Raw genomic sequence first — 13,504 nt, 5'->3', positions numbered from 1 at the left:
AGTCTCTTTGTTCGGTGTTTTGCAAGACAGTCCTTACCTTTATCAATCTCTGCATTCTGATGTTCACTGATTAGACCATTCAGATAATTAGAAATCCTTAGTGGGTTCGAATTAAATTGATTTCCCTGTGTGTATGTGCACGCCTGCCTCCATAGGGACACTGCCATGGCTCTTTGGTTCTACTCTGTGATGGGCTTGACGGCCCTGTGGTTCTTCACCGGCCGTGGCGCAGCACAAGGTGCAGCCAAGGTAAGCGTTGTCCTGTCATACACTACTGCTGTGGGCGTTGAAATCCGTTGAGAAGTCAAGCGGCCACAGGGCGCTGGCCTTGCAGCCGTGAGTACTGCTGGTCCATTTTTTTGCAGTGTGAACATGAACTACAGTGCGTGTAGGCGGTAAGGGCACCTGCCCTGGTTAGTCCACCAGATGTCAATATCCACAACAGTAGTTTCCACCCAAGGGGCATTACAGCAGGCCTGCAGTATATTTAAAACTCTAGATTCTGCATCACTTGCTCAGCATTGTAGCGACGCCTCTCTGGTTTCTATGTCCTTATACTTGTGATTGTTACCGTATTTTCCGGAGTATAAGCCGCACCCAGATCTTTGGTCACGAAATACAGACATTTACCCTGTGTTTCACAGTTCCTTTGACATCGTAGTTTTAGCCGCACCGACTTTTTGGGGCGAATTACTTATTTTTCAAGTACATGTACAAGTGTTTAAAGTTCGGCTTATACTCCGGAAAATACGGTACACCGTTCTGCCGTAAGTGCTGGGTGTAGTAAAGGCTTGTAGAGTGGCTCTCGGCATAGTATACCTCAGCAATGCTGATGGTTGTATGGTCCGTGTATGGACATACAATCAGGAGAAAGGAAACTTAGCTGTGACTCAGAATTTCATTCTCTAAGCAATCATCAGGTACGTGATTATCGCTCGGAGCATGGAGCTCTGAGTCGAAGCCAATTTTCCTCTTTCCCCACGATATGGACAGGGTCCATGTTGCGGTGTTGATTACTCTTGTGAGGTGAGGTACTCCGCTTGTGATGGTTCTAGAAACTTATTGGAAACGTGTACCTATCTGTACATTCTGACTCCTAATCTTACAGGGGATTTTGAGTTAGGAATGGTGGATCTTGAATCCGCTCCACTTCATCGCTTATCACACGTATGACTCTTATGTTTGCTGTCTCTCTCTCTCTCTCTCTCTCTCTCTCTCTCTCTCTCTCTCTCTCTCTCTCTCTCTCTCTCTCTCTCTCTCTCTCTCTCTCTCTCGTTCTGCTGCTGCTGCTGTTGCCTATTAGCCTGGTGCGGGTGGAGCAGGCGGTCCTATGAATCTCTTCGGCCTTGGACAATCACGTGCACGCATGGTCGACAAGGAGTTCTCCAAAGTGCGCTTCAAGGATGTAGCTGGCTGTGAGGAAGCCAAGCTTGAGATTATGGAGTTTGTCAATTTCCTCAAGAACCCCGATCACTATCATAAGCTCGGTGCACGCATCCCCAGGGTGAGTTGCCATTACTGTGGTGTGAGAGGGCTTTGCCGTTGTTGTCCACCTGCCCATTGTTTATGTACACTTGCTTACACCAAGCAACTGTGCATGTGTGCGCGCGCATGCACACACACACGCGCACACAATATCCTTATCCCCAAGATCACAGTCTACTACAATGCTGGCTCCTGACTTACCTCACCTCTGATCATTCTTTCCTTCTTCACTGCAATGCATAAAGTTATCCCTGACCCGTCGAGCGTTGAGATTTCAGTTCGCTGCACAGTCCAAAGCTATTGGTCTTGTCCCCGAGTACTGTTTCTTCTTTTCCAACCTTGTTCAGGGCGCCATTTTGTCAGGGCCACCAGGCACAGGAAAGACTCTCCTAGCCAAGGCCACGGCTGGTGAAGCAGCCGTGCCTTTCTTCACCATATCCGGATCAGAATTCCTGGAGATGTTCGTCGGTGTTGGTCCAGCGAGGGTAAGGGCAAAGCCGAACCAGATTCTTTTGTTCGGCCGCTGGTACTAGTAGGTCATGTTCCTGCCGTGTTTCCGCTCGGCAGGGCAATGCAAACTAAGCTCAACCGGATGGTTCTCGAACCTACTATTGAGAGGTGGTTTCTAGGACTATATGAATTTATTCATGAAGTATGGATAACTTGTAAACCTTTCGTCGTCTCTCTGTGAATTTCCTTCACTTTCTCTTGCTGATGTCTCCCTTCATGTCCACCTTAACGTTTTGTATCTTCCATTGACTGTGTGTGGTTGACGTGTAGGTACGCAGTCTGTTCTCGGAAGCTCGCCAGCACTCTCCGTGCATCATCTTCATTGATGAAATCGACGCTGTCGGCCGGGCTCGCGGTGGCAACGCGATGAGGGGCAACTCTGAGCGAGAGAACACGCTGAATCAGCTGCTCGTGGAGATTGATGGTAGGCCTGTGTGTGCCAAACTGTGTGTGCTAGTACTCTTCGTGTGGGTGGGGGGGGGGAGGGGGGGGGGGGGGCGGGGGCACATCCTTCAGTTGCTCACTGCAAAAGCCCAAGGTGTGGACGCTATTTAGATGTTGACTGCACTTGTTCACTGAACTATGTACATACAGGTACATGTACAGGCATTCACTCGTGTTTTGTCCTGTAGTGACTAAATCCTATGTACCTCATTGTCAATCAATGTTGCATACTACATGGACATGTACATTAGTACTCTGTTCCTTGCCATTTTGAGATCTACGTATCAGTTGCAAAACCACCACAGCCCTACACAGAAGTACGGGTTGTTAAAAAAATATTGCACCCTGGTTTGCTATGGTTTGGCTATGGTTTGGCTATGGTTTGCTGTGGTTTGGCTATGGTTTGCTATGATTTGCTATGGTTCGGCTATGGTTTGCTATGGTTTGCTATATTGTGTTATTGATTGCTCATTGCCTCCATCATCATCACCTTGTTTCCTTACTGTGCTATTGCTTGCAGGTTTCACGTCGTCATCCAATGTTGTCGTGCTAGCTGGCACCAACCGTTTGGACGTTCTGGACCCTGCTTTGCTGCGGCCTGGTCGATTCGATCGGCAGATCTACGTTGCGCCGCCTGATGTCAAGGGCAGGTATGTGTGTAGGGTCAATCATACACTGATGTTTGTACGCTGCAGATAGCATGCAGGCGACTGCGCTGCTTGGAAGACGACTGGCCACTCGCTGTCAGTGAGAAAGGCAGAATGATGCCAGTCCTATCGACTGCGTAGCTGCTGATGTTGGAAGAAACCACCAACTACCGTTGCTCCTGAAATTCATTGTGTTCTTCTCGTTGACTTCTGTGTGTTTCCTGGCAGGTGTGCTATATTTAAAGTTCACCTGAACCCTCTCAAGCTGGCTAAGGATCTCAATACGGAGCAACTGGCTAGGAGTATGGCTGCACATACACCTGGCTTCACCGGTACGTATGCTGCCATGCTCAGCGCTCAGTGTGTGTGTGCAGATGATACGGTGGGGTCTCTGGGGGTGGTAGACCGCGTGTGTGTGTGGGGGGGGGGGGGGGGGGGAGACGCGAATGCCCCTCCGCGTGCGCACACGCACGTGCAAACACAGCACGTAAATTAATTACATTAGGTCTGTTGCGTTATCGCTGCATCCCATGGCATGTGCGAGCTACTGCAGCACTAGAATGCTTCAGTGAGAGTGTCCTGTATAAAGGTTTCAGGAAGGGCAGACACTATTGTAGTGAAACCTCGCTTGTCACACTCGGGGGGTTTTCACAGACATATTCGCATAGCCAAGGGAATGGGATAACCGAGGGATGTGGGGAGCCGGATACAGTTGGCCTTGCAGTCAATGCGTTTGTTTAAAATCTGTTCCGATGAATTCACCGTCGGTTGGTGGGGACCGGAGCTCTTTCTAATATGCACTTGCTCTGTGTGTGTGTGTGTGTGCGTGTGTGTGTGTGTAGGGATTCACTGGCCAGAAAAAGTCACTTCAAATAGCTGTATGGTGTAGACCAGGCTGAATAGTGACGGTCAATTCTTCAGCCTTGCAAGCTGTTGAATGGTGCAATCCCAGCACAAGTTGCTATGGCTTCTGCCGTAGCATTGCTATCATCGCCTCTGGCGATGGGCGTCAAAGGTCAAAGGTGTGTGTGTGTGTGTGTGTGTGTGTGTGTGTGTGTGTGTGTGTGTGTGTGTGTGTGTGTGTGTGTGTGTGAACATTCATCTAGGTGCGGATGTGGCGAATGTGTGCAACGAAGCAGCTCTCATCGCTGCGCGCCACAATTGCACGGAAGTCATGGAGAAGCACTTCCACCAGGCGATAGAGCGAGTCGTTGGCGGTAAGATGTTTCCCCGTCTATTCATCTGGCAGCATACACTGTACATGGCTAGATGCCCTTGCTTTGCAGTCCAAGCACCGTAGTACTTCAGGTATTTTAGTTCATACTGTAGCTGTAGCACCTATAACAAACACACGAACCATTATGGAAGTCTACCAGCATGTCTATACTTGACTACTACAGACCAGTACAGTACAGTACAGTGCAGTACAGTGCAGTGCAGAGCAAGCCTCTTTTACCAGCAAAATAAACACAATGAACGAGTGCTGTACAGTGCAGTACATGCTCGTACTTGAAGTACACAGCGCAGTACTTGGGGAGAGGTATGTTGCAATGCCTGGCAGTGATCACGCTTACTTTGCTATCTAGCCTACCCATAGCAGACCTCCCATGCATGCGTGCTTCAATCACTTTCTGTATTGCACTGTTCACCTTGAATGGTCGCGTTCTCTTCAGGTCTCGAGCGCAAGACGCAGGTGTTGACCAAGGAGGAGAAGCGTCGTGTTGCTTATCACGAGGCTGGCCATGCTGTGACAGGATGGTTCCTGGAACACTGCTTCCCCTTGCTCAAGGTAAGCTACTGGTCACCTTTCTACGTGCACATGAAGCAGGCGAGAATGCTGAAGTAGTAACTTTTGTTTGTTTTCGCATCGTTTCCATCGCTTGGCATTGTTTTAAAATAAAGTAACTCAATATCACTTCAGCTAGTCAGCTAGTCCTCCTTGTTGTGATACTAAAATTGTTGCCTCTTCGCCGATTAGCTAAGATAAAATAAAGCACTTCTTCTTGGAGCTAGGACATACAGTGTGGCACATGTTGTGCTGGATCTATGGCTTTTGTGTAGAGGCGGACATGCTAGCACTTAGCAGCCAGGCAACAGTGACAGGCGGATGCTGGAGTGGGCTGTACACATGCATGTGTTTGTATTCTACGTGTACTGATGTACTAGTACTGAAGTAATTTTATTCCCGTAGCTATGCAAAAGACGTTACTTCAGTAACGTCTGGCGCTAGCCAGGGTCCACACAGCTTTAATTCCGTGTTTGTTTGTTTGTGCCATCGGCATGCTTGGTGCTATCCCGTACCGTACCATCAAAGACAACTGGCCAACATATTCAAATAGGGCTTTCAAATGCAAGATCATAACGTGAAGCAACTTGGAAGAATGAGTATGTATGCGAAGTGTATCGGGGGAATGCATGGAGGCCGATAACGCGGGTTCAATTCCTAGGTTATGTCTTGAAAAAAAAGGAGAGATGAAAATTTAACATCCCTATGCTTTTATAACAATGTAACATCCCTATGCTTTTTTGCCTAGGTCATCAAGGTGGTAGACGGTGTCATATTACCCTCGAATGCAAAGAGAAAGTTTATTTCATTCGCTCAGGGCCCTACGCTATGTTTTTTTTGCCTAGCTCATCATGCATGGTATTCGAACAGATGGAAACTTTTTGCAATACAGTCAGACCTCGCTTATCCGGTCCTCGTTTATCCGGATCCCTCGCCATCCGGAAGAAAAAAGCTGGTTACATATTTACAGCATACGTGATGCATCCAACATAAACGGTGTTCGGTTATCCGGTTCCCTCGCCTATCCGGATATTTTTTTGGAAAACGGATGTGTGCGGTTAAGCGAGGTCTGACTGTACAATGATGTAGCCGATCAGTTCGTTGTGGTATGGTTGGGCATTGTATAGCCGTCATTGTCGATGTAAAACACTATTTACATACACAAGCTCGGGGAGCAAAAGTCTCTCTGTCCCATAAGCTGCCACATACCAACTAAATGCAAAACCATGCACTTCACACGAGCTGACTTGCACGCGTGGCCCTTTTCACGAACCCAGACGAAGGGATTGGTCTATTATAATGCATGTACGAAGTCACTAGATTACACCCGCACCAGAGATTTGAAGGCGAGAGCTGTGGCCGAAGAACGGCAAACGGAAAAGATGCCTGGCGCTATCCCGTACCTGTTTCGTACCGGACCATCAAAGACAGCTGGCCACAATATTCAAATAGGGCTTTCAAATGCAAGATCACAACGTGCAGCAACTTGGAAGAATGAGTATGTGTGCGAAGTGTATCGGAGTATTGCATGCAGGGCGATAGTGCGGGTTCGAATCCCAGGTTATGTCTTGAAAAAAATAGGAGAAATGAAAAAATTATAACATCCCTATGCTTTTTTTGCCAAGGTCATCAAGGTGGTAGACGGTGTCGTATTACCCTCGAATGCAAAGAGAAAGTTTGATGTAGCCAATCAATGGAAGAAAAAAAACATTTCCATCAGTTCTAATAACATGCATAATGTCATTGATGAGCTAGGCAAAAAGCATAGCGTAGGGCCCTGAGCTTCCAAGCTCTCTCGCTATCCCACAGGCGAAAAGATTGAATAATAATTTTAAGGTCCCTGGTTCGAGTCCTGGTACATGGTGGTGACATGTCACCTTATTGTTTCCCTCCTTCATGCTGTCTTTTCCAGGTATCAATTGTACCTCGAGGCAAAGCACTGGGTTATGCTATGAGTCTACCTCGGGATCAATACTTGATGACCAAAAATGAGGTAGGCTGCTCTCTCTCTCTCTCTCTCTTTCTCTCTCTCTCTCGCTCTCTCGCTCTGATTTATGCACTACTTCCCATTACTATTGTTTCCGATATGCTATGCCCCCTCCTCAATCAGTCGCTTGTGTGTGTGTGTGTGTGTGTGTGTGTGTGTGTGTGTGTGTGTGTGTGTGTGTGTGTGTGTGTGTGTGTGTGTGTCCCATATGGTGCAGTGGTATGTGCAGCGATTTCCAATCGATAGGTTGCGGGTTCGATTCCCGACGATTATGGTCACACACGTCTTTCTTCTCTTTCTCAGACTCTTCCTGACTTTTCTTTCATTCTCCTGGGTGGTTACCAACAGCCAGTGTATGCCGGAGTATGTGGTGTGGTGTGTGTGTAGAAAAAAAAAGAAAAAATGAAAAAAAATGAAAAATAGGGATTCACTGGCCAGAAAAAGTCACTTCAAACAGCTGTGTGGTGGATACCAGGCTAAAAATAGTGGCGGTCAATTCATCAGCCTTGCAAGCTGTTGAATGGTGTAATCCCAGCACAAGTTGCTATGTCTAACATAGCTGTTCGCTATCATCGCTCCCGCGATGGGCATGTCTGAGGTCTGAGGTGTGTGTGTGTGTGTGTGTGTGTCCCATATGGTGCAGTGGTATGTGCAGTCGATTTCCAATCGAGAGGTTGCGGGTTCAATTCCCGACGATTATGGTCGCACTTGTCTTTCTTGGACTCTTCCTGACTTTTCTTTCATTCTCCTGGGTGGTTACCAACAGCCAGTGTATGCCGGAGTATGTGGTGTGGTGTGTGTAGAAAAAATGGAAAAATGAAAAATAGGGATTCACTGGCCAGAAAAAGTCACTTCAATCAGCTGTGTGGTGGATACCAGGCTAAAAAGAGTGGCGGTCAATTTATCAGCCTTGCAAGCTGTTGAATGGTGTAATCCCAGCACAAGTTGCTATGTCTAACATAGCTGTTCGCTATCATCGCTTCCGCGATGGGCAGGTCTGAGGTGTGTGTGTCTGTGTGTGTCTGTGTGTGTCTGTGTGTGTGTGCTGTTGTTGTTGCAGCTGTTTCAACGCATGGTCATGACACTAGGCGGCCGAGCAGCAGAGGAGGTCTTCTTCAACCAGGTCACCACTGGTGCACATGATGACCTGAAGAAAGTCACCAGTATGGCGTATGGTCAGGTGCGTGCACGGAAAGGCTGTCAATGCTGTGTTGTTGCTGCATGGTGCATTGAGTGATTGTACATGTACAGTCTACTCGCGATAAGTCACGCACAGTGTCCTGGAACAGAAAATGCGCGACTTACATATGCACCACGTCATGCATATGTACAGCCGTCATTTTTTCTTCTGCATATGGACATGTGTGCTGAACACGCGTACAAGCACTGAGCTGCATGCGCACGGTACACTGTAGGCAACACTCTACACTAGTACACTGTACACGAGACGTAGATCTACCACAGCGTGAAGCCATGATCGATATGAAGGCATGATCGAGAAAGACAAGTAATGACGTTCCGTTAGTTTTGGTAGAGATTTGACAAGACGCACTTCTGTTTCCGTCGTGCAACACTTCGTTTCCCTTTGCTTGACGATGCCTTCTCATAAGAAAACGAAAGAACAGCGAACAGTGGCTGATCGACTGCGTTTGGTTCGTCTCTATCGTGAGAGTGGAAAACGTCCGCTCGAAAATTTGCGAAGTTGAACAATGTTCCGGAGGCGACGTTCCGCGGCTGGCTGAGGGATGCGGAAGCTGGCAAACTCGCCGATGCTAATCCGTCTGGTCCACAGGGAGTCCGCAACAGAAGTTCCCAGTTCGGGAAAATTGAGGAGCGGCTAGTGAAGTATATTTTGCTTCGAAGGGAGAAGTTTGTGACTGACAAACTTGGATTGTCGTGGGTGATCCTGAGGGAGAAGGCTCTCGACTTCGCTAAGCAAGAGCTTGGCGACGATGCCGACTCCTTCACCGCTAGTCCTGGATGGTGCCTCAATGTGCTTCGACGGAATGGCCTGACCGGCGTCAATCTTCATGGAGAAGGAATGGAGATGGACGAGGACGTTGCCTCTGCTGCCATGTCTTCGTTTCGGGAAGGCATAAAGAAAACTATGAGCGAGCGGAACTTCCTCCAGAACGGGTCTTCAACGCTGATCAAACAGGGCTGTTCCACCAGAAGCTACCGAACCGCATATATTGCCAGCAGGAGGAGAAGAGGACCATTCGTGGAGTCAAACAAATGAAGGCCAAGGAGAGAATCACTCTCATGGTGTGCACCTCTGCTGTTGTTGGAAAGTCCAAGCGTCCGCAGTGTTGGGATCTCTGTGGGAACAACCCACCCATGGCCTACAGCCCTACACCAATCAAGCCAACGCTTGGTTTGACAGGACAGTGACCAAGTGGTGGCTGCAGGATGTGTTTTGTGCTTGATACAAGCAGCGGTATGGTGAGCTTCCTTGCATTCTCATCTTGGACAACTGTCCAGCTCATGAAGGTGTGGGCAAGCTTTCACTTAAGTCCGTGATCATCACATTCCTGCCTCCCAACCTGACCTCCCGCTTTCAGACGATGGACCAAGGGATCATCCATTGCCTCAAGGTCGGATACAAGACTGATCTCCTGCGACGCCTCTTGAATATCTTCGACAATGATAGCACAGCAAAAGCAGCACTGGAGGCGGGCAAGAAACAGCGACGTGGGTGCAAGGGAGTTGCACATGGCCACAAGCCTCATGTTCTCGATGCCATCACGATCATGAAGGACATATGGGATGGGGAGAAGTATGCTCGGCCACTCAGCATCCTGCGGTGTTGGCGAAAAGCAAACTGCTTGCCAGCTGATGCCCAGGCGTCACTGGAGGAGCGTAATGGTCGCACAGCCATGCACCCGCTTGATCAAGAGTCGCTCACTGATCTTTGCACCGCTATGCAGAGCTTATGTGAAGCTGTGTCGAAGAGCACCCAAGCCGGTCCTGGTGTTGAGGACATTGTGGAGCTCGGTGCCATCTCTGAATCGCAATGTCTGGAGGCATCCAAGACATGGGTAGCCATTGAAGATGACCCGCTTGTGAGAGACGTAGAAGTTGACGAATTGATCGAGCATCTGGAGACAGCTACAACTGCAGACGAGGAGTCAGATGGTCAGTTGGATGATGATGCGGAGTCCTCAGCAATGGCTGCAGAGGAAGCGGCAGCAGCACCAGCAGCTAGAGATTCTGATGTCGATGCAGCAATGCTGTTGTTGCTCAATTTCTGCACCACTCGCAACAACTCGGAACTGAGTCTTGCAGCACGACGGCTGGATTGCCTGATCCGAAATGACCGAGCTGCCAGCACGACACTGGTTCAGCCATTCATTCATGTGTTCTTCCCGACTGCAGAATGATTGTGTTTGTTGAGCAACACTGTGTTTGCATACATCATACAATATGCAGATAATAATTATATTCTTACCTTTACAGTATTCCAGCTCCATCATTGAAAACCGCATTCGAAAATATCTACGAAATCCACAAAATCCCGGAAAATAAAAAAAATTCTTGAGATGGGTGTCCTGGATGAAAAAGTGCGTGACTTATCGCGAGTAGACTGTAACTACTATACTGGCAGTCACCATAGCAACAGAGGCTCCGCCAGAGCCTGCGCACAGCCATCACAGTACAACATTTGACATGACATGTTCATTTTTGCACCAACTAGACACACTTCAGCTCCTGTAAATTTGCGTTGGACAATCGGCATCTACTGTAACCGATTTGAGAGGGTTACGAATCAACGATTCTAATAATTTGCCCGTGTTCTTCCTCTGCATGTGTGTGTGTGTGTGTGTATGTGTGTATGTGTGTGTATTAGGTGCTGAAGTATGGTATGGACGAGGAGGTCGGCCATGTCTGCTTTGACACGCCGGGCGAGAACGATTTTGTGCTGGAAAAGCCGTACAGTGAGCACACGGCCCAGCTTGTGGATGAGCGTGCGCGCAAGCTGACGGACGACGCCTATGACTTCACGCTGAACATGGTCAGAGAGCAGAAAGAGAACATCATCAAGGTACGGAGCTCGTAGTCAGTACACTGCAGTTGTGTATGGTCTGTTGTAGCCACTCTCGAATGTGGCAAGTCTACACTTATTCATGCCTTTCTTGTGATTGCATCGGTAAGTACATGCCTTGTACCGTACCGTAAAAGTCCGTAAATAAGTACTTGTACCTGCCCGAAATAAATACCCCCTTCGTTCTATTGACTCTGTCTGTTGAGGTCAAGTCAAGCCCAATAAACATACTGCCCGAAATAAGTATGGGTAAGGTGCGCACATGCAACATGTAGCACATACATCTACATGAAAATGGCTTCTCCGCTACACACAAGTCGGGTGGGAAAGTTAGTCAGTACCCGCCCGAAAGTTAGTACGAGTGTGGCCACTAAATTCGAAAGTATTTTTTAACTTAAAGTACGTACTTATTGACTTTACGGTCTTGTTTGCGGAAATATCAAGTATGCAATGAAGCTGAGATGTAAACACCAGCAACGACTCTACTAAGTTAACGAGGAAAGATCATACTACGGAGGATTAGCAAGGCAAATTTCACGTTCAATTTTGCACTGCAATGAAAATCGAACCCAGTCACGAAATTGTGTTTAGAGAGGACTAGGAAACAGAATTGGCGCTTGCATGGCATTCACAAGACATGCATTTGTACAGGCAGTATAACGTAGTAAATTTATAACTGGCACACACACGTACACACACACACCTTGCATTCAAATACTTGTTGGTCCTCGTTTGCAGATTGGTTTCCTCTCGTCCCACAGTGGGGTTGGTTTTATTTTGAAAATGTACTCAAATGCATCCGATGCATGTCTCTTGCTCTCGTCTCTGCACCCGATTAGCAACAGCAGCAATGGCAGAAGAGCTGTCCCTGTCCGTATGTGCCAGGGTCCCTGTCCGTATGTGTCCGGGTCCCTGTCCGTATGTGTCCGGGTCCCTGTCCGTATGTGTCCGGGTCCCTGTCCGTATGTGTCCGGGTCCCTGTCCGTATGTGTCCGGGTCCCTGTCCGTATGTGTCCGGGTCCCTGTCCGTATGTGTCCGGGTCCCTGTCCGTATGTGTCCGGGTCCCTGTCCGTATGTGTCCGGGTCCCTGTCCATATGTGTCCGGGTCCCTGTCCGTATGTGTCCGGGTCCCTGTCCGTATGTGTCCGGGTCCCTGTCCGTATGTGTCCGGGTCCCTGTCCGTATGTGTCCGGGTCCCTGTCCGTATGTGTCAGGCCACTAGTATCCACAGTGTGACATTATTTGTTACACTGTTACCAGTGTATCTGCTGTGTTCCGCTACTGATGTTCTGCTGTGTTCTGCCTGGCAGGTTGCTGAGCGTCTCTTGGACAATGAGGTACTCACACGTGACGACATGATTGAGCTGGTCGGCAAGCGTCCTTTCAAGGAGAAGTTCACTTATGAAGAATTCGTAGCCGGAACTGGCAGTGAGGAGGAGACGGTACTTGGCTTGAGTGACATTGATGTATCCAAGGACAAGAATGACGATGGCGCGGACAAGAAGGATTCCGACGCGGAGGGGTCCGCAGAAGCGAAAGCATCCACGGAGCCAACGACCGAATCATCCACCTCCCCGACGGGCTCAGAAGCTGCTACTGAAAGCAAACCATCACCTGAGAGCAGCAGCAAGACCGGTGATGATTCAACCGGTACAACTGAGAAACGGTGAGAAGCTTATCTGCGTTTTCTTTCCTTCCATGGTATACAAGCCTCGTAGCTAAGTGCAGTAATGCTTAGTCGGAGTTCAATGTTATCATTTGCCTATTATTCGGATTACTTCATTCTCACACTGTGATGGTTTGGACGTGTGTGAATGTGACTTCTTACGCTGTTCTCGTTTCTCCTCTTCTTCCGTTCATCCATCGTGTTTTCATGCAGGTGATAGCTGTGTGTCCAGTCTGGCCTGATCTGACGCAGAGCACTACCAGTAATGTACCCGCTATGTGCATAGTCTGACCTGGTCTGGCGGAGAGCCAAACTCACTGCTAATGTACCAGCTCTGTGTCCAATCTGGCCTGGTCTGGCGGAGAGCCTAACTCACTGGTAATGCTGTACCAGTACCTGTACTGACTGGATCACCATGCACTCTACTGCTGCTACAGTGACTTCCAGTGCTATGCTTGCCAGTCAGATTGATGAACTATTCACGTGCACTCCTGGTGGTGGTGGTGGTGGTGGTGGTGGTGGTGGTGGTGGTGGTGGTGGTGGTGGTGGTGGTGGTGGTGGTGGTGGTGGTGGTGGTGGTGGTGGTGGTACTCTGCCGCTGCTCGTTTTTCTCCTGTAGATACTGCTTCTCACACTGTCCCTTGTATTACCAGTTTTCTCTTTGTGCTAGTCTGTAGTCTGATTGCTGTGTTGTGTTGCCTGTGTATTTGCTGTTGCTGCTGCTGCTGCTTGATGCAGTCGGCTGTTGGCTTCTTTCGCTGTACAAAAGCTGTTTTTATTGCTGTACTCATCGTCATCAATGCTCTCTTGCTTGATATTCGGCCCGGCCGCGGGTCTGGTTTCAGATATTTATCCCCCCTGGTTTTTGACCGCTTTGCACATATCTTCCGTTTTGGACTTCATCTCCCTTTGCTCTTTGTTTAGTTATGTATTTTG

At 48.6% G+C, this 13,504-nt stretch overlaps 1 protein-coding gene across 1 annotated transcript in view; it reads left to right on the top strand.

The window, feature by feature from the left end:
- LOC135815966 (AFG3-like protein 2) overlaps positions 1-13,065 on the top strand; it is an 18,078-nt gene extending 5,013 nt beyond the window's left edge. The window contains exons 8-20 of the mRNA XM_065329322.1: positions 156-249; positions 1,304-1,504; positions 1,833-1,970; positions 2,266-2,419; positions 2,960-3,089; positions 3,315-3,418; positions 4,193-4,303; positions 4,760-4,875; positions 6,785-6,865; positions 7,920-8,039; positions 10,707-10,901; positions 12,213-12,568; positions 12,782-13,065. Of these exons, the coding sequence (XP_065185394.1) occupies positions 156-249; positions 1,304-1,504; positions 1,833-1,970; positions 2,266-2,419; positions 2,960-3,089; positions 3,315-3,418; positions 4,193-4,303; positions 4,760-4,875; positions 6,785-6,865; positions 7,920-8,039; positions 10,707-10,901; positions 12,213-12,568; positions 12,782-12,785 (1,804 nt within the window). The 3' untranslated portion in view covers positions 12,786-13,065. The remainder of the gene's footprint in view (positions 1-155; positions 250-1,303; positions 1,505-1,832; positions 1,971-2,265; positions 2,420-2,959; positions 3,090-3,314; positions 3,419-4,192; positions 4,304-4,759; positions 4,876-6,784; positions 6,866-7,919; positions 8,040-10,706; positions 10,902-12,212; positions 12,569-12,781) is intronic.
- Positions 13,066-13,504: the final 439 nt, after the last annotated feature.

This window comes from Sycon ciliatum, chromosome 4 (assembly GCF_964019385.1).
Source record: "Sycon ciliatum chromosome 4, ocSycCili1.1, whole genome shotgun sequence".
NCBI lineage: Eukaryota > Metazoa > Porifera > Calcarea > Leucosolenida > Sycettidae > Sycon > Sycon ciliatum.
The sequence above is the reverse complement of the archived record's forward strand: the minus strand, read 5'-3'. Positions and strand labels throughout refer to the sequence as shown.